The following is a 21,725-nucleotide window of genomic DNA, read 5'->3' as shown; positions in this document are numbered from 1 at the left end:
AGGTGGACAGGAATCATATTGAACCTCATGCTGCTTCAAAATGTGCCATGAAACAGCTGGTGGAGGTTCATAAGTTAACTGATGTATGGAGAGAAATGCAAGACAAACACAGTCAGTACACTTGGGTCCAACACAGAGAGAATTATTTTTCTATGGCCAGATTAGACAGATTTGATTGTTTTAAGCATCATTTCAGTGTTTTTAAAGGGTGCAGAATACTGCCTGTAGGGTTTACAGATCATTCCATGGTGTCTTGTAATGTCTTCATTGCAAATGTAAAACACAAGTCTGCATATTGACACTTTAACACTGCTTTGTTTTTAGATGTCAATTTTAGAGAAACCTTTATATTTTTTTGGGAAAGTTTTGAAAACTAGAAAAGAAGATTTTACATCATTGAAGCAGTGGTGGGATTGTGGGAAGGTGGCGATCAAGCAGCTTTCTCAACAGTACACTCTCAATGTCTCTCAGAACATTACCAAGTCTATGAGGGATCTGGAGATTGAAATAGTGGAAATGCAGAGTTCTGCAGAGTCCACAGGAAATCGAGGCTGCTTTGAAGACCTCAAATCCCAAAAATCCGTACTGGCAGACCTGCTGGGCTCTAAAGCACACGGGGCGCCGGTCCGGTCTCGCTGTCAGAGCGCTACTCAGATGGACTCACCGTCAAAGTTTTTTGTTCAGCCTGGAGAAGACAGATGCTGACTGAAGAAAGTGGGATCTGGCAGAGAGCTGTGGACTTTTACTACTGTACACAGAGGATGAGGGGGCCTTTAACTCCTTCTGCAGTGGGCTGCCCAGAGTCCCAGAGGAGACCAACAAGGAGCGGGAGGGCCCTCTGACTGAAGAGGAAGTGTACAGGGCACTGCACTTGGAGAGCAGAGCAGCAGCCTTCAGATTACAGGTTATTCAATGTTACCTCACAGGAAATGATGATGTGGTCTGGAAACCAATAACCATTTTATGGGAGTAGCAGGTTTGGGTTTGGATGCGTCTTTGTTGTGGTTATGTTCAGCCGGGTCAGTGAAGCTGAAACGCATAGTGGATACTGCAGGTCCAGTTCTTCACAACACAGAGTCAGTGGTATCTTTACGGGTGAGAGAGAGAGACACATTTTAAACTCATGGATTAAAAGACTGACCAGCGAGGAAATGGAAATGCTATAGGACTATTTTATTGGAACAGAGACTTATGATGGAGGAGATCCGCTCCGTGAACTGGGTCTTAAAATAGAACAAACTGGACTGACGGAACCATTACTGGTCAGAAATAAGGCTGCGTCTGTAAATTTGTCCATGTTGAATGGAAAAGCATTGTATAAATACTGTGTCAGAGCTTTGAACAAGAGAAAGCTGAGTTGGAGGAAGGTGCAGGACGACTGAAAACCAGTACGGAGGGTTTTTTATAAACCGCTGCTAAACAAGAGGTCAGGTGATCTGCAGTGGAGAATTCTGCAGGGGGCGCTGGCAGTTCATAGTTTTGTTTATAGGATAAATCCTACCAGGCCCGGTTCTAGACTGCCTTGATTGGTGGAGCAGTAAGAAATGTTGGTTGGTCACCAACTGCTACTGTTTTGAGTGCCATAGGGATGACGTTTTTTTTGTATGCCTACCAGTCTATGATGCCAAACCAGATGTAAGCATCGCAGATTCACTGTCGTTCCATCAGTAAAGTTGTAATGGGAATTCTTTTTCTGGATTGAAGAAAACAAATTCTGTGGCCAGCAAATTCTTGATGTCACTCTACTAACATATTTTCTATTTAAATGTGAAGCTACAATGTAATTGGCATTGCCATTGCCACCCCCCCCCCCCCCCCCCCCCCCCCCCCTTTATAGGAGGACAATATTATTTATGTTATATCTAATTGTTAGAAAGGTCTAGACTGTAATGTGACTATGAAAAAAGTTGAGAATGTGTTGTTTTACGGTAGTTTTTACTGTATATTAGTTGCATAACTGTATTACCTGAGTCCCACTGCTCTATGGGTATCGAAGTGCAAAGCCAATGTGCCGCCTACTGGCTGGCTGGATTAATACCCATAGTGAGCAACAGAAAACTGAGGCTCAGCAGTTGGCATGTGTGGGGTTGGGAGCTAATCCATGTGGTGTTGTAGGCTATGACATACAGTAGTAGTTCTAGTTTGTTCCTCTTTGGCTTTTATGTAAAAACCATCAATTTCTTCCTGAATCAGTAGGCCATGCCATCCCTATAGCTAATTATCTATTTATTATCGTGCTATTAGTTTCCCCCTTGCATTTGTTCATTTGCATTGATATTTGATTAAATATAGTACATTGTTACATTTCAGTTATGGTATTGTCCACCGTTTTAGGGTCACAAAGTGTATTAAATGACACATTATGTCACGCTTTTAGCCCATATTCGGTCTGTTGTTAATTGAGTGTTGTTCATTAAGAGCTGCATCATCAGTGCTCAGCTGATACATATTGAATTTTAAACCCACCTCCACCCACAATTATAGGAGGCCAACTTTATCAATGTCCAGTTAAAGTTAGTTATCTAAATATTATTATTTGTATTATTATCTTCCAGCATTTGCCAATGTTACAAGTTTTCAAGTTTGGAGTATAAACAATGAGTATTTTACAGCTGATTTTTTTACAACGTTTTTTTTTGTGTTTTTCTTTCTTATCACAAGAAACATTTTAGTTTAACATGATTCGGGTAAATAGAATCACTGTTAGTCAAGTTTCATACTGTATTTCCTCTTTGTTTTGTTTTGCTGGCTCTGTGACTGAAAATCTTTATGATACACAGAACATGGCATGTAATCTATTACAGCATCAGTCGTCTGTTTCTGTGCGTAAAAACCCGAACAAATGTATCCATATCCGGCCCAGCTGTTATGGTCTTCTCATGAGCCAGGATAACCACATTTCTCTTTCTCTCATGTAGTGCGTCGGAAAGGACACGAGAAAAGTGGACCTGCAGCTCTCTCCTACAGACTCTACTGCTATGTGGGTAGTAACGTTAGATATGCACTGCTTTATTTCCGGAAGCCGTGTGTCTCGCTGCTTGATCCAGTACCCTCAGCCGCTGTCGAAGGCTCTGTCCTCAGGAAGTAAACACCTGTATTTATGTCATCATGTGTTGTGGGGTTTCCTGGACTGTAGAAGACTAACAGTTCTGTATTCTCCCCTCTGATGAATACTGCTGATGAGATTTTGTCTCAGTGGTGTATCCCCCCCCCCCCCCCCCCCCCCCCACACACACACACCGGAAGACGTGAAGTCAGCTTCGCAGGTGTGGTGAGGTCGTGTTTTTTCTCCTTGCGAACAGTCTGTGTGAAGGTAAAGAAGGTACAACTTGACGACACAGCAACATATAATTAGTAAACCACAGATGATGATACGTGTACTGCTGCTCTGCATTCCGCTTCTCCTCATCGGGCGGGTGAGCGCCTCTGGAGACTCAGGTGAGCTGACTGAGCTGCTACTTTGTAGCTGATGCGTAATAATACAAGGTAAAGGTAGAACTACTTGCGCCAAATCAAAGCAAAAATAACAGTGATCTTTATGGAGAACTACGGAAGCGCATTGCATTCACTGGAAAAAAAAAAAATCAGACACCTTATCTCATAATTATTAGATCTTTTCTCATAATTACGAGATCCTGATCTCGTAATTATGAGATATTTTCTCATAATTACGAGATCTTTTCTCGTAATCACGAGATAAGGCGACTATTTTTTTTTTATCAAGTGAATGCAATGCGCTTCCGCAGAGAACAAATATCCGAGAATACCTTCATTATTATTCGCCATATTTTCAATGAAAATAAAGTCGGGCGGAGCTTCTTCCGGGCTGCGTCAGTCACCGTGCTGGCTATTAGCCGAGTATCGGATCTAACTAACTGCTACTCCGTGTCTTGAGTTGAATTTCCAGCATTATTTTAAGGCAAACAAGAGAAGAAAAGGAAATGGACACAGTAAATTGTGTTTTTGGTAACCTGGAGAGACTGTGAGCCGACCAACAAGGAAGTTAGCCGCAATCTAGCTGGAACAAAGACATTGGGTTTACTTTCGGTTTTGCGTTTCGCTAACTGGAGTGATGATTAAATAATGAATCGTGCGGCTCTTCTAGACTTTCCAAATGTTATCGGACCCCATGACTCAATCAGACAGTCAGTCATTTTTTGGTTCTTTTGACGCTCAAAAAGAGTTTAAAAGACGCTTCTCTCACAATGTTTGCTTATGGGAAAACAACATTGTTAGCAAATCCTCATTAAGGAAAGTCCCTAGAAGTCAGGTCTATTTAATTGTTGTGTAAGTACACAATAAATACTCTTCCTGGTCGCTTGAGTGTTTGACTGTCACAACACAGCGACCAGCGCCCTGTGTTGGGAGTAATTTGTTGTAGACGAAAGACTCTGTGTAATCATAATATTTTGTTTGTTTTCTTCAACAGTGTCGCAGATCCTAAATACAACCTTTGAAAGAAAAGTTGGTGACACAGTGACTCTCCCATGTTTGGTACAGATGAATATCACCCATGAGAGAGTTGAATGGTTTAAGGGTCCAAAAACAAGTGAAAATGATCAGCCCATCCATAAGTGCATCTGGCGCCCTAAAGCCACTCAGACACAGAGATATGACTTCAAAAACCTAACATCTCTTTTCGAGGAGGAGCTGTCCTCAGGGAACTTTTCTCTAAGCCTGACACTAAACACATCTCATAATGGCACATACTACTGCTATGTTGGAGGGCGTCTCTACTGTATTGTAACCATCAAAGGTACGTACTAATACTCATACTGTTTTATTATCGTGAGGTTTTAACTTAAATGTACACAAGATGTTTCACAGGTTATAAACAGTCACTTTCTCAGTTACATGATAATAAATCAGATGTTTAGATGTGCACACAAACCATGAAGTGTTTTCCCAACCTTATAGATTAAATGCACTTTCAACATGACACATGTAAAGCAAAAATCTTTAAATATTTCAAATGAAACTTTCACATCATCATATTTATTTCACTCAGAGCGTTGAAGTTAGCCAACATATAATAAAGGTGATCAGGGCCTCAATTATAAACATTGCAGACTCTGATTGCAGAAGGATAAAACTGCATTCATTGTATTCTTTTTGTGTAAAACAAGTTGAAGTGTGACCTCTGACCTCTTACATATGAGGAGTTTAATTGCAGTAATGGATAAAGCAAACGTGCACACACAAACACATGATTTGGGAGAATAATAAACTAGGATATCAGTTTTGCTAAATAACCTTTTAAAATTATTATAATATAGTTTAGTTTTGTTATTTATTCTCATTAATAATAAAGAGCAGAATGGAGAGATTAAGTTTGAATTTGAGTTCATATTTTTATGTTTTTATCACCTGTTGGTCGCACAAAACTGTTTAAAAAACTTTGTATATGTTAACTAGTATTTTAAAACTGTTCTTTTACCTGAAACAGATGTATTAAATGTGCTGCTTGCCTTTTGATACTTGAAAGAGTTTCTCTTTTTTAACAGTTCTTCCAGCAGAAGAAGAAGACCCCTCTCAGAACCTTCAGAATGTTCCTGAGTCTCCAGTTAACCCACTCAGTAAGTTGAACTTGCTTCATAATTCAGCCTCCAGATCATCTTCACACCTTCAGTGAGGTGAACAGTGTGCAGCTGTTGCAGCCTCTGATTGTTATAGTACAGATGTTAAAGGAAGTGGAACGTACTCGTCATGGAGTTACCAGAGCTTCATTATTAAAATGACCCGACAACAACAACAGGGTCATATTTGGCACCATTGTGTCAGTGGATCAGTTTGAAGTATTTCAGGAGGAGAAACAGTCAGTGAGCTGCTAGTTGATGAACTGGAGGAACAGCTGAACTGCAGTTCATGCAAAGAACACACCTGCCGTACTGTTTACCTCAGCGTGTTGTGGAAAAACACTCCATGACAGTAGAGCTGTACGCTTGAAAAGTGTTGTTTGCTTTTGTTTCCCTTCCTCTTAGCAGAAGCATGCAGCCTCCTGCAGCTGTGAACAACTGGAATATATTATGTACATGATGAACTGAGAAATATAAATTAGAAATCTGAGGCAAAGCACTGACACTAACATCTCTCCTACATTCTTTCAGATGGCACAGACGGACAGAACAAGATTATTGGTGGTGTTGTCGGTGGTGTTCTTGGTGTTGCTGCTCTCATCATCATCATCATCGCTCTGGCCTACCGTTATCGTGAGCAGCTTAAGAACAGTAAGTCAAACGTCTCTGAACTTTATCATTATTGACACATTTCCTGTTAAACAGACACTCAAGTTGTAAAGTTGTCTCACTCGCCCTGTTGTTGGTTTAAATGTTGCTGCTCCTCTGAGCTCAGTCAGTATCACTGACAGTTAACATCCTCTGTCAGTCACTGTGACACTTTTAGTAACGTAACATTATAGAAATAAAGTGTGAGGGTCAGTTTGTAGTCTGACTTTGATACAGGAGGTCAGAGTTGATGTTCTGTCACAGACCAACTACTGATGTAGGTTTTTAATTAAAATATTGACTTATAAATACAATAAAGTGGACACTTTGTTATCATCACCTTCATAACATGAACCTTTGATGCCTCATGCTGCTCTTGTGAACATGAACATAAACTTGACCAAATGAAGCCGTCACATGTTTTTAAGTTATCATGTGAAATATGTTTACTTAGTAATAGTGAGCTGGGAGAAAATTTGATGTGATAGAGGAGCTTTAATACCGACTATAAGAGGGACACAAGATGATAACTGGGGTAGAAAATGAGGAAGAACTAACCTGGAGACCAAACTGAGATCATTAAACTGTTCTCTTCTTGAAATGGTGATAAATGTGCTGCGTGCTGTTTCAATACTTACAAAGATTCTCTCACTTTATTTTTTCAACACAGTCTGCCTTCGAAGAAATTCCAACAACCCTGAACCCCATCGGAGTGCTTCCTACCAGGCTCAGCGACCACCTCAGAATCAAGGTAACCCAAAATCTGAGGTCATGTAGGAGCTTTAATATCACCAGATGATAACTGGGGGAGAAAATGTGATTCTGCTGCACAAAGTTTAATAGAATCCAACAGATTGTGGTTTTCTCACCAGAGCAGAAAATTGCAAAAATTAAGTCAAAACACTTGAAAGGCGTTAGTCGTTCTTATCTTGTTGATGATATTTTGGCTTCATTTGAACTATTTGCTCTCATATTAAATGTCTCATATATAAGATATTTACAAGAGACAGAGGAATGTTTTGAACTAAAAAGTCAAAGCACATGTCAAATTTGTAAAATTATTCAAAAACTAACTTGCACTGAGACACATTGCTCTCTGGATCAAAACTAGAAGATATTTGACCTTTTTTAAGAAGACTGACGTGATTTATTAAAAAAACACTTTGCTTTGAAATTGTGGGAATTCATTATCCGCATCTAAAACTGCTCTCACCTTGTTCTCTGACAGAGAACGGACCAGCGAACCAAAACCCAAATGAAGAACAGAGACAGATGCTTGGGAATGAGGACCAGGGCGATACAGCTGATGGCAACGAACCGGCAGCTGACAACTGAAGCAAGAACATCCGTCCTTCTACTATTTGAAGTAAAACACTCCAGTGAAAAATGTACCAAAGCTCAGCTGTCTGAAGAGAGTGCGTGTATTTGAATGAATGCATTTCTAGGCACTCCACAGATGAAGTCTAGTATCATTTCAGCAGTTGTTCTCTCTCAGTTGTACGTATATATGGCCAACATCAGTATCCTCCATGACTGCCTGACTGCTATCAAGGATTGGATGTCTCTCAATTTCCTTCAGTTAAACTCAGACAAAACCGAAGTTCTCTTCTTTGGTCCCAATAATTTCATCCCTGAACTGAATCCCTCAATCGGCTCTCTAGCTGGCATCTCAAACCCTCCTCCAGAGACCTGCACTTTGACTCACACATAAACAAACTTGTAGAATCGTACTTTTTCCAACCCAGGAACATCTCAAAAATCAAAGCAATGCTAACAACCAGCCATCTTGAACTTCTAATCCACACCCTGATTTCTCTCACCTTGACCACTGTAATGCGCTCTTACCCTGTCTCACCTGCAGCTAGTACAAAACGCTGCAGCCAGACTACTAACCAAAACCAACCGCAGGTCCCACATCACACCAATTCCTGGCTTCCAGTAAAATACAGAATAGATTTCAAAACACTACTCCTCACATACAAGGCCATCCCTATATTTCTGAACTCCTACACCCTTACTCCACCTCTAGACCACTCATGTCTTCCGACCTAGGCCTCCTATCTAAACCCCGCTCCCTCCTCAAATGTAAGGGTGACTTCGCTTTTGCCGTCAGGGCCCCGTCCCTCTGGAACAGTCTACCCTCTTCCATCAGATCAGCTGAATCACTAAATGTCTTCAAAAACTTCTCAAAACCATCTCTGTCATCTTGCATTCCCTACATTTGAACTGTTATTATTCTTTCCCCATATATGTACATGTTTATTTTATCTTATTTATCTTATTTATTTAATTTTGTTTGTTTTTAATTATATTTTTAACTATGTTTTTTGTTTACTGTACCCTGTACACCAATGATAGTCCCGGGGCCTCATTCAGTGCGTTTGCATGCACAGCTTAGTCAGATTACAGCCATAGTTCGACTATGCTACTCAATCAGACAACTGCAATTATCAGAGTATACATGCCATTGAGAATATAGAATTATTGGTCACAGCATGTCGTACCCGGTACGATAGGTACCCATTTCAGCTAGTGTTAACAGAAACACCTCCAGCTGACCTCTTTACGTCACCAGCAACAACAAACTGCCTCGGCATTCCAGAAAGATGGCGTATGAAGAGCGAGACGAAGCTACGTGTTTGTGTAATTATCATGTACACCATATACGAAGTGTACAAACTAGAATACACAATTGCGCTCTTTCTTGCGGTGATTTCAGAGGAAAGACGCCACCGTCCTTGTGCTTCCCTTGGCTCATCTCTCATGTCATAATCTGCCGCTTTTATCCGTAGAGGTCGCAGGGAAGTTTCCGCCAAATGAAGCCAGATTGTAGAAATCAAATGTGGGATGCGTCATCAAACCTCACATTTTTTTAATAGATTATCTTTATAACAAACATTCAAATCATCAATCTAATCTGTACTATTCAATAAGCAATAAGCACCTTTTTAATAGCAGAGCATTTATATACAACTATATATGTGATTTGTAAAGGATATTTTATGTGTAGATGTGTGTGTGTGTGTGTGTACACTGATCTGATGATTATTTTTTTTCTTACCTTCTGTGCACACACACACTTTTAGTCTGGGTCCTACTACCTGTTCTATAATGCAGCTTTTTTATAATTAGCGTGTTCTCTCAGGTCTGATGTTTTTAGGTCAAAGCTGAGCTGAGGTGATTAAAAACTCTGCTCTACTGCAGAGTCCACTGACCCAGGTGGAACACAGAGTACACATTCCCATCGCACACAAAAAGCACAAATTTTAGTGGGTTTAAGTGTTAATGAGACCTCCGAGCTGGAGGAACACTTTATATAATCTGAGTGGGAGCGTTTCAGTTTCCCTGTTAGGCCAGTTTGACCAAGAATTAGTGACAAACTGTGTCAACGTTGTTGAACAGAAGTCATTGGTGTGAAAATGGAAACTTCATGTGTCCATTAGTAGTATAATAAGCATTTCAGATTCAGACTTTGCCAAAGCAGTAACCAAAACTGTGAAGTGTTTCAGTGTTGATACATAAACTCAAATACTCCAACATCATGACACATAAACTGAGTTCACATTGATCAACATGTTTCTGCATCATCGTTTACGCAAATCTCCAGACGTAAACAGAGTTTCTGATTCTGGTTCCAGCAGCTGAAACATCAACATGAGCACTGGAGGCCAAAACGCAAAGAACTAGCTTTGTTGTAAGAAATATATGTGTACTTGTGGACAAGTCCATTGTTCTAGAAACAAAAGCATTGATTATAATGTGCCTTAACATATGAATCCATCCATTGTTCCTGTCATGTCTACATTCATTCAGGGATTATAAACTGAATGTAGACTGGTGCTAAATATGTGATACTCACCAGGTTCTATTGGAGTTTATGTTCTGCACTGAAAAAAGTTTAATAAACATTTTGTTTTTTTACTGTAGCTGTAAAAAAAAAATGTTGAACGTGTATGAATTTAATTATGAATGAATACAAAAAATTGTTGTGCATTTTTACGGGAGTGTTTTTTTAAATTTTATATTGAATAAATATATTGAACTGTTTGTGTTGAACTACTTTTCTCTGAGTTATTTTAAAGATTATTATTATTGTAGTTTTTTGCAACTGTGAGACCAAACAAAATCACACTGACTGCATTTCCTGCATCAAGTCATTTGCTGGATGTTTTACTACATTTCATGTTGGTGTGTTACCAAAACCAGCTGTCTGATTAAAGGAGGAGAGTTCAGCATCAGCAGCTTCTGCAGGAATATATATACAGTATATATACTGTCATGTGAGCGATCAGGCAGAGATACAAACAGAACCAGTTCTTTTTAAAGCCTGTAAGAACGGTAAATTTGAAGACGACACATTTGTTCATAAAGCTCATTAGAAGACATCCAGGAGTTGTTAAAGTTGTTTTTGTGGATTAGACACATTATTATTTCAGAGCTGATAACTGAAGTTGATAAGGAGTGGGACATTCAGAGTCTGTCTGATCTCTGATGATTTGCATGTTCAGAGCAATGGGCGGCATGGAAACATCCAGTTCTCTGTCCTGAGATTTTATAGAGAGATTACGCCTGGAAACACTGGAGACTTTTATCATTAACAAGTTGTTTGAACAATTACTCAGAGATGACCTTAAGACTAATTTTAAGTATAGATCCATGAACATTTTCAGTTCTTTGGGGGGAGTTTCTCCTCAACTGAGTTGAGGGTCTGAAGATAGAGGCTGACATATTCTGTGAATGCAATGTTTGATTTGTAATACAGAACTATACAAATATAATGACTGACCTGTCTTGACTTTCTGTACATTTTAGTAATTAACTCAATGACTGAACATTGAGGAGGAGCTGAATAATGAAAGAAATGACACCTAAAGCCAAGATAATAAAACTAAACCGTACCTTAATAATCAAAGTAAAATTAAAAGTACCCCCTGTATTCTATTTGACAGAATTATATGTTGATGCTGTTGTACATATATGTTTGTGTCTATATATATGTGTGTGTGTGTGTGTGTGTGTGTGTGTGTGTGTGTGTGTTTCATATGCAAGAATAACAACAGTACCAACAGAGATGTACCTGAGTCACAACTGCTCCCTAAAGTCGGCAGGGTCTGTTGGTATGGAAAGAGAAATAAATGTGGAAATTCCCCACATGATATAAATCTCTGGTTCACAGAGCTGAACAACCAGACAAAACAACAACATTTTTTCCCATCCTGTTGTGATGTGGTTTCTGGCGCTGTTGAAAAGTAACTATTTTTCCGGTATAATCATTGAGAGGAAGTGTTTGTGCCACAGGTGTGGTCACACAGGGCTGGTTTAGTCTCCACATTACATCACTCCTTCATCATCGTTCTTAAGGTGTCACATCTTTTACCTTTATCATATTCATACCTTTATTCCACGCAGTGATTCGATTGAGCGTGATGAAGGAGAAAGTGGGATTCATCATGTTGCTGCTCTCTCAAGCTGCCGTGGCCTCAACAGGTAGGAAACCGTTTGATCTTGATCTTGTAAATCCAGCGACACTGAGAAGACTCCAAACATGTTCATCAGCAGGACTAGAACCTCCTGCCATGGTGACAGTTTTGTGTGATATTTGAGAAACTTCAGTGGCAAATAAAAGGAGGACAGGATAGATTACATTAAATGTTATAAAAAATGTATTTGATAGTGACAAAGGAGGTGTCGTCATGTCATATAGGTGCAAGCCCAGATTCTGCTGGAATTAATCAAGCCCTTAACACACTTGGCAACTGTCCTTAAGTCTCGTTCGAAAATACCCTTTGGTTCACACTTTTATTAGCTGTGAGCCGACCAACGAAGAAGTTAGCCACAAGCTAGCTGGAGCAATAACATTCGGCTTACTTTCGGTTTTACAGGTAGGATAAAACTCTCAGCACATCTGAACACTCTGTGGAGAGATTTACAGTCCTGGATTCTGCAATAGAGCCTGGTGCTCCTCCTGAGGGCTTCTACTAAAGCTGCAAAAGCAAACACAATTTTGAAAGTATCCGATTTACACCATTGTTTACACATCATGTGTAATATTTTAATGTAAGGCATCATTATTTGTTTTTCATTAGCTACATGTTTATATAAACAGTTTTAAATGCCCCTCAGGACCTTCAGGTTATTGGTTTCACTTCACTCATGAGACAAGATATATTTCTGTATTCATGATTCCAGAACAGTTTTTGTGTAAAGCTGAGGAGAAGTTACTGGAGGCTAAATGGGCTTTTGTTTCAAATAATGATGAATGTTGTGTCAGATGTCCAACTTCATATCTAATGACTAATAACTACAACACTGTATCCTAAAACACAGTGACCAGCATCGTGTGTTATGAGTATTTTGTGGGAGACGATCCAAAGACTCAATATGAAAATATGTTTTTGTCACGTTTGTTGCACAAAACATTACATTGTCAATTACAATCACCTTATCTGCAGACAGTCACAACTTGGAGAACAAACTGAGCTCATAAAACTGTTCTTTTCCCTGAAACAGATGTAATAAATGTGCTGCTTGCTTGTTAATACTTAAGTGTTTCTCTTTTTAACAGTTCTTCCAGAAGGAGAGGACAACCCCTGTCCTGATCCAGATAACCCAAACGGTAAGTTGAACTTGCTTCATAATTCAGCCTCCAGATCATCTTCACACCTTCAGTGAGGTGAACAGTGTGCAGCTGTTGCAGCCTCTGATTTTTATAGTACAGATGTTAAAGGAAGTGGAACGTACTCGTCATGGAGTTACCAGAGCTTCATTATTAAAATGACCCGACAACAACAACAGGGTCATATTTGGCACCATTGTGTCAGTGGATCAGTTTGAAGTATTTCAGGATGAGAAACAGTCAGTGAGCTGCTAGTTGATGAACTGGAGGCTAAATGGGCTTTTGTTTTAAATAGTAATCAGTGTTTCCCACACATTGACTAATGATTATTGATTTTCTTTTTTTTAGCACTACTCAAAAAAATGCGGTGTATCTGTTTGGCTGCATTTCTTTTCCCTGCTCTGTCTCTCTGTCTCTCACACAGTCCCTCCCCTCCAGGTCTTTATGAAAAACATCATAATCTGTTGAAGTCAAAACGTGGAAGCTTGATATTTGGTGCAGACGGCTGGTGAAAGTCACGAGTTCACGAAAGATTCGTAGTGTGTGCTAAACACTGATATGAATGTTGTCAAACATGCAGCTTCATATCTAATGACTGTTATAATAACTACAACACTGGATTCTAAAACACAGCAACCAGCGTCTTGTGTTGTCTGTATTTTGTTGTAGAAGATCCAAAGACTTGACAAAATCATTATATCTGTTTATATGTTATTATTTTATCATTATTTTTTATTTTTCTTCAACAGTGGTGCAGCGCCCAATTACAACCATTAAAGGAAAAGATGGTGAGACAGTGACTCTCCCATGTTCAAGAGAGGACAAGATGAATCTCAGCTATGAAAGAGTTGAGTGGTTTAAGGGTCCAACAACAGAAAATGAACCCATCCATAAGTACATTTGGCGTGGACAAGCCATTCAGATACAGAGAGATGACTTCAAAGACCGAACATCTCTTTTTGAGGAGGAGCTGTCCTCAGGGAATTGTTCTCTAAGACTGCAAGTAAACACATCTCATAGTGGCTCGTACTACTGCTGTGTTCCAGGGCTTCTCTACTGTCCGGTAAACTTAGAAGGTACGTAATATTCATACTATTTTATTATGAGGTTTGTTTCACAGGTTATAAACAGTCACTTTCTCAGTTACATGATAATAAATCAGATGTATAGATGTGCACACAAACCATGAAGTGTTTTCCCTACCTTATAGATTAAATGCACTTTCAACATGACACATGTAAAGCAAACGTCTTTTAATATTTCAAATCACTATCACATTATCATATTTATTTTACTCAGAGCGTTGAAGTTAGCCAACATTAAATAAAGGTGATCAGGGGCCTCACTTATAAACATTGCAGACTCTGATTGCAGAAGGATAAAACTGCATTCGATGTATTTTTTTGTGTAAAACAAGTTGAAGTGTGACCTCCGACTTCTTACATATGAGGAGTTTAATTGCAAAAATGGATAAAGCCATTATGTGCACACACAAACACATGATTTGGGATGATAATAAAATAATTCATTTGCAAAATAACCTTTTAAAATTATGATATAGTTCAGTTGAGTAATTTATTGTCAATAATAAAGAGCAGAATAGGAGAGATTACATTTGAATTGTCATTTTTCAACGCCTCTGCTGGCCAGATATGAGTTCATAGCTTTATATGTTTTTAACACCTGTTGGTTGCACAAAACTGTTCAAAACATTATATATGTTCATTATTATATTGTCGATTACAATTATCTGCAGACAGTCACAACTTGGAGAACAAACTGAGCTCATAAAACTGTTCTTCTCCCTGAAACAGATGTGATAAATGTGCTGCTTGCTTGTTAATACTTAAGTGTTTCTCTTTTTAACAGTTCTTCCAGAAGGAGAGAACAACCCCTGTCCTGATCCAGATAAACCAAACAGTAAGTTGAACTTGCTTCATAATTCAGCTCCAGATCATCTTCACACCTTCAGTGAGGTGAACAGTGTGCAGCTGTTGCAGCCTCTGATTGTTATAGTACAGATGTTAAAGGAAGTGGAACATACTCGTCATGGAGTTACCAGAGCTTCATTATTAAAATGACCCGACAACAACAACAGGGTCATATTTGGCAGCATTGTGTCAGTGGATCAGTTTGAAGTATTTCAGGAGGAGAAACAGTCAGTGAGCTGCTAGTTGATGAACTGGAGGCTAAATGGGCTTTTGTTTTAAAAAGTAATCAGTGTTTCCCACACATTGACTAATGATTGATTTTCTTTTTTTTAGCACTACTCAAAAAAGTGCAGCGTATGTGTTTGGCTGCATTTCTTTTCCCTGCTCTGTCTCTCTGTCTCTCACACAGTCCCTCCCCTCCAGGTCTTTATGACCAACATCATAATCTGTTGAAGTTATAACGTGGAAGCTTGATATTTGGTGCAGACGGCTGGTGAAAGTCACGAGTTCATGAAAGATTCGTAGTGTGTGCTAAACACTGATGATGAATGTTGTCAAACGTCCAGCTTCATATCTAATGACTGTTATAATAACTACAACACTGGATTCTAAAACACAGCAACCAGCGTCTTGTGTTGTGTGTATTTTGTTGTAGAAGATCCAAAGACTTGACAAAATCATTATATCTGTTTATATATTATTATTTTATCATTATTTTTTATTGTCTTCAACAGTGGTGCAGCGCCCAATTACAACCATTAAAGGAAAAGATGGTGACACAGTGATTCTCCCATGTTCAAGAGAGGACAAGATGAATCTCAGCTATGAAAGAGTTGAGTGGTTTAAGGGTCCAACAACAGAAAATAAACCCATCCATAAGTACATTTGGCGTGGACATGCCATTCAGACACAGAGAGATGACTTCAAAGACCGAACATCTCTTTTTGAGGAGGAGCTGTCCTCAGGGAATTGTTCTCTAAACCTGACAGTTAACACATCTCATAGTGGCTCGTACTACTGCTGTGTTCCAGGGCTTCTCTACTGTCCAGTAAACTTAGAAGGTACGTAATATTCATACTATTTTATTATGAGGTTTGTTTCACAGGTTATAAACAGTCACTTTCTCAGTTACATGATAATAAATCAGATGTATAGATGTGCACACAAACCATGAAGTGTTTTCCCTACCTTATAGATTAAATGCACTTTCAACATGACACATGTAAAGCAAATGTCTTTTAATGTTTCAAATGAAACTATCACATCATCATATTTATTTCACTCAGAGCGTTGAAGTTAGCCAACATTAAATAAAGGTGATCAGGGGCCTCACTTATAAACGTTGCAGACTCTGATTGCAGAAGGATAAAACTGCATTCGGTGTATTTTTTTGTGTAAAACAAGTTGAAGTGTGACCTCTGACCTCTTACATATGAGGAGTTTAATTGCAAAAATGGATAAAGCCATTATGTGCACACACAAACACATGATTTGGGAGAATAATAAAATAATTCATTTGCAAAATAACCTTTTAAAATTATGATATAGTTCAGTTGAGTAATTTATTGTCAATAATAAAGAGCAGAATAGGAGAGATTACGTTTGAATTGTCATTTTTCAACGCCTCTGCTGGCCAGATATGAGTTCATAGCTTTATATGTTTTTAACACCTGTTGGTTGCACAAAACTGTTCAAAAACATTGTATATGTTCATTATCATATTGTCGATTACAATTATCTGCAGTCAGTCACAACTTGGAGAACAAACTAAGCTCATAAAACTGTTCTTCTCCCTGAAACAGATGTGATAAATGTGCTGCTTGCTTGTTAATACTTAAGTGTTTCTCTTTTTTAACAGTCCTTCCAAAAGGAAAGAACAACACCTGTCCTGATCCAGATAACCCAAACAGTAAGTTGAACTTGCTTCATAATTCAGCCTCCAGATCATCTTCACACCTTCAGTGAGGTGAACAGTGTGCAGCTGTTGCAGCCTCTGGCTTTTATAGTTCAGATGTTAAAGGAAGTGGAACGTACTCGTCATGGAGTTACCAGAGCTTCATTATTAAAATGACCCGACAACAACAACAGGGTCATATTTGGCACCATTGTGTCAGTGGATCAGTTTGAAGTATTTCAGGAGGAGAAACAGTCAGTGAGCTGCTAGTTGATGAACTGGAGGATAAGTGGGCTTTTGTTTTAAAAAGTAATCAGTGTTTCCCACACATTGACTAATGATTGATTTTCTTTTTTTTAGCACTACTCAAAAAAATGCGGCGTATCTGCTCGGCTGCATTTCTTTTCCCTGCTCTGTCTCTCTGTCTCTCACACAGTCCCTCCCCTCCAGGTCTTTATTAAAAACATCATAATCTGTTGAAGTTATAACATGGAAGCTGAATTTTTGGTGCAGACGGCTGGTGAAAGTCACAAGTTCACGAACGTTTCGTATTGTGTTGGAAGACAACACAATAGAAGATTGTAGAAGATCCAAAGGCTCGACGCAATCATAATATCTGTTTATATATTATTATTTTATTATTGTTTTCTATTGTCTTCAACAGTGGTGCAGCGCCCAAATACAACCATTAAAGGAAAAGATGGTGACACAGTGATTCTCCCATGTTCAACAAAGAACAGGATGAATCTCAGCCATGACAGAGTTGAGTGGTTTAAGGGTCCAACAAAGGAAAATAAACCCATCCATAAGTACATTTGGCGTGGACATGCCATTCAGATACAGAGAGATGACTTCAAAGACCGAACCTCTCTTTTCGAGGAGGAGCTGTCCTCAGGGAATTGTTCTCTAAGACTGCAAGTAAACACATCTCATAGTGGCTTGTACTACTGCTGTGTTCCAGGGCTTCTCTACTGTCCGGTAAACTTAGATGGTACGTAATATTCATACTATTTTATTATGAGGTTTGTAACCAAATGTACACACAATGCTTCACAGGTTATAAACAGTCGCTATCTCAGTTACATGATATTAAATCATATCTAAAGATGTGCACACAAATACCATGCAGTGTTTTTCCTACCATACAGATTTAATGCACTTTCAACATGATACACGTAAAGCAAAAATGTTTTAATATTTCAAATGAAACTATCACGTCATCATATTTATTTTACTCAGATTCTTGAAGTTAGCCAACATTAAATAATGGTGATCACTTATAAACGTTGCAGATTCCAATTGCAGAAACTGCATGAAATTGATTATTTTTGCGTAAACAAGTTGAAGTGTGACCTCTGACCTCTTACATATAAGATGGAAATGGAAAAATGGATAAAAGCCATCATGTTCACACACAAAAATAGGATTTGGGATAAAATAACCTTTTAACATTATTATAATAGTTTTGTCATTTATTCTCAACACATAATAATTTAATAATTAATAATTAAGTGCAGAATAGGAGAGATTAAGTCTGAACTGTCAATTTCAACGTCTCTGCTGGGCATATATATAGATATATCTATAGATATTGTTAATTACAATTATTTGCAGTCAGTCACAACTTCGAGAAAAAAACTGAGCTCATAAAACTGTTCTTTTCCCTGAAACAGATGTAATAAATGTGCCGATTGCTTTTTAAATACTTAAAATAGTTTCTCTTTTTAACAGTCCACCCAAAAGGAAAAGACACCTCTCACAAGCAGGTTAACCGAAACGGTAAGTTTAACGTCATTATACAGCAGTCAGATGACCTTCACACCTTCACACCTGGAGGCAACAGTTGAACTGAAGTTCATGCCAACCAACACTCCTGCAGTGCACCTGCAGCAGTGTTCACCTTAACGTGTGCAGCTGTACACTTGTGAAGTGTTGTGCAGTTTTGTTTCCCTTCCTCTCAGCAGAAGCATGCAGCCTCCTGCAGCTGTGAACAACTGGAATATATTATGTACATGGTGAACTGAGAAATATTATATAGGAAATCTGAGGCAAAGCACTGACACTAACATCTCTCCTACATTCTTTCAGATGGCACAGACGGACCGACTCAGGATAACTGGACTATTGGTGCTGTTGTTGTTGTTGTTGTTGTTGCTGCTCTCATTGCTTTGGGGGTCTGCCTTTACCGTAAGCATCGTAAGTCAAACGTCTCTCAACTTTATCATTATTGACACATTTCCTGTTAAACAGACACTCAAGTTGAAAAGTTGCTTCACTCGCCCTGTTGTTGGTTTAAATGTTGCTGCTCCTCTGAGCTCAGTCAGTATCACTGACAGTTAACATCCACTGTCAGTCAGTGTGACTCTTTTAGTGACGTCCCAGATAGGAAAATTTGATTGAATCAACATTGAGATATTGTTAGGCTGAAGATTGTAATCAATATTGATATCAGATATTGAAATATACATTGAAAGTGCTCTCTATGATCAACATTGAAATAACATTAAATGTCCAATCAATTCTGACAATGAATCAACCTTTATTCCACTATGATATGATCAACATTGAGAGAATGTAGAATTAAATCAACATTGATTCATCTATATATATGCATTGCATTATACATTGAAACAAGGTTATTTTTAAAGGGCCATTTCAACACTTTCAACCTTCCTTTGCGTCACTCCCTCCAGGAAATACACGGGACCTCGATTCTTCAGTTACAGATGACTTTATTCTTCTCCTTCATCATACACCACCATAAGTCAACGTCGAACTGTTTAATACATAGCGTATAATTTTAAGACAAAATTTGTACGTGACAGAAATACAGAATATAAACACATATGCACGATACAATGTGACAGAAATAAACGTACCTTTCTGGCTGCACACCACCGAGAGGGAATGAGTCTACTTCAGAAATCTTGCAAAAACAAAAATAAAATGTCCACAAAACGTAATACTTAATACAAAAAATATTTTCAATTGAGCAGTAAGTATCTCTGCAGACTTAAAGTTTAAACGTATTATCGGAAGCTTTCCCACTTCTCCTGCTTCATAACTTTCTTGTTCACCCTTTTCTTCCTGAGTGAGGTGTCGCGATCAAATTCGTCCCAATTGCAACTCAGGTTGAAAATAAGATCCTGCTCATTCTTCAACACAAATAAAAACAAATAAAAATAATTATCCATGAAAATAAACAGAACAAAGATAAAATATATAATAAACCATGAAATAATTACATAAACATTTGTGGCAGTTAAACTTGTGCAATTGTATGTTTTTAATATGCCTCATTAAAAACCCTATTAGATTATTTCAATTATTTTTAAGAAACCAAAGTTGAGAACAGCTGCTTTACTGCATGCTCTTTGAACAAAAAAAACCCTGACAAAACAGACCATTATTCAATAAGTTATTTATTAAATATTCAAAAGCAATTACGCTTTTGTACTTTTTTTTTAGCACACATCTTTTCATCTTTCATCAGGTTTCCTGCCTGGCTTAGGTGGAGAATTGTCTATTTGCCCTGAAACTCCAGGGGAAACAAACATGTCAAATGTCCTTCAGAAATAGGACCACAGTTCGACATGAACAAACATCTTAATGAATTATCTGGCTACCTTTGCCCTGAAAATCCAGGGGACACAAACATTACAAATAGGACACAAGTTCAGTATGAACTGAACATAAGAGCACAGTAGCTTTAAAGCAGGCATGTCCAAACTATTCCACAAAGGGCCGGTGTGGCTGCAGGTTTTCTCTTCAACCAAGCAGCAGCGCACCAGACCTGAATCATTTCATCAACTGATCTCAGTCTTCAGAAACTTGATTGTTCAAACTGTGTGCTCTTGACTGGTTGGAACAAAAATCTGCAGCCACACCGTTCACACTGGTTTGGTTCTCCAATAGTACAGCCCTGATACTACCTCCAGAGGCAGATCAGGGCCAAATTTCACCCCTCGCCGCCTCCGATAGATTCACACTGAGACGGAGGCGGAATTGGTGTACTAAAGCCACCCAAAAGCCAGTGTGAATGGGGCTACTGAAACGATGTTGATTCATTGTAGGCATTTCGACATTGAAAAATCATCATCTATACGGTACATTGATTTAACAACAGTTTTTCAAACGTTGAAATGTTAACTGTGATCAAACATTGCATCAACATAGATTTTTCAACCTCAACCAAAAATAACCAGTCTGACCAAAATCCAACATTGAATTAATGTCTTTTGCTATCTGGGGTAGGATGTAACATTATAGAAACTGGGTGGGAGGGTCAGCTTGTAGCCCGACTTTCATACAGGAGGTCAGAGTTGATGTCCTGTCACAGACCAACTGCTGATGTAGGTTTTTAATTGAAATCTTCACTTGAAATACAATGAAGTGAACACTTTGTCATCATCACCTTCATAAAAATTAACGTTTGATGCTTCATGCTGCTCTTGTAAACATGAACATAAAGTTGACCCAATGAAGCCATCACATGTTTTTAAGTTATCATGTGAAATATGTTTACTTAGTAATAGTGAAGTGATGGAGGAGCAATAATAATGACTATAAGAGGGACACAAGATGATAACTTGAGTAGAAAATGAGGAAGAACTAACTTGGCGACCAAACTGAACTCAAAAAACTTCTTGAAGTGGTAATTAATGTGCTGCATGCTTTTTGAATGCTTAATAAGTTTCTCTCTCTTTTTATTTTTTATTTTTTTATTTTTTTTACAGACGGGTCAGGACAAAATTCCAACAACCCTCAAACCTATCCAGGAGTTTCCTACCACCGGGCTCAACAACAGCCTCAAGATGAAGGTAACCCAAAATCTGAGGTCATGTAGGAGCTTTAATATCACAAGATGGTAACTGGGGAAGAAAATGTGATTCTGCTGCACAAAGTTTAATAGAATCCAATAGATTGTTGTTGTCTGACCAGCTCAGAAAAAATTAAATAAATAAACGGCACAAAAAAGTTATAGTAGTGATTCTTCAGTACAAAGGAAGAAGAACCATCAGACAGAACTGCAGACTGATGACTTACAGTTTATCAAGATG

At 38.5% G+C, this 21,725-nt stretch overlaps 1 protein-coding gene and 1 long non-coding RNA gene across 2 annotated transcripts; both read left to right on the top strand.

Annotated features, from left to right (window-relative positions):
- The first annotated feature begins 3,314 nt into the window (after positions 1-3,314).
- LOC115589329 (uncharacterized) lies at positions 3,315-17,664 on the top strand. Its single transcript, XM_030430173.1, has 4 exons — positions 3,315-3,438; positions 4,430-4,756; positions 16,630-16,680; positions 17,330-17,664. The coding sequence occupies exons 1-4, from the start codon at positions 3,366-3,368 to the stop codon at positions 17,662-17,664; spliced, it is 786 nt and encodes a 261-aa protein (XP_030286033.1). The 5' UTR covers positions 3,315-3,365.
- A 743-nt stretch (positions 17,665-18,407) lies between these two features.
- Positions 18,408-21,435, top strand: LOC115589897 (uncharacterized). The gene is made up of 3 exons (XR_003985634.1): positions 18,408-18,444; positions 18,754-18,861; positions 21,402-21,435. It is a non-coding gene; the product is annotated as an uncharacterized LOC115589897 (long non-coding RNA).
- Positions 21,436-21,725: the final 290 nt, after the last annotated feature.

The sequence above is a fragment of the Sparus aurata genome, chromosome 10, assembly GCF_900880675.1.
Source record: "Sparus aurata chromosome 10, fSpaAur1.1, whole genome shotgun sequence".
In the NCBI taxonomy this organism is placed as follows: Eukaryota; Metazoa; Chordata; class Actinopteri; order Spariformes; family Sparidae; genus Sparus; species Sparus aurata.
This window is presented reverse-complemented; position numbering and strand designations above follow the sequence as displayed.

Bases quoted from the DNA above. Each gene is read 5' to 3' on its own strand.
- LOC115589329 (XM_030430173.1), top strand. From the start codon at position 3,366: ATGATGATACGTGTACTGCTGCTCTGCATTCCGCTTCTCCTCATCGGG. The intron at 3,439-4,429 runs GTGAGCTGACTG...TTTCTTCAACAG, and splicing joins GAGCGCCTCTGGAGACTCAG to TGTCGCAGATCCTAAATACA. The intron at 16,681-17,329 runs GTAAGTTGAACT...TGTCTTCAACAG, and splicing joins TGATCCAGATAACCCAAACA to TGGTGCAGCGCCCAAATACA.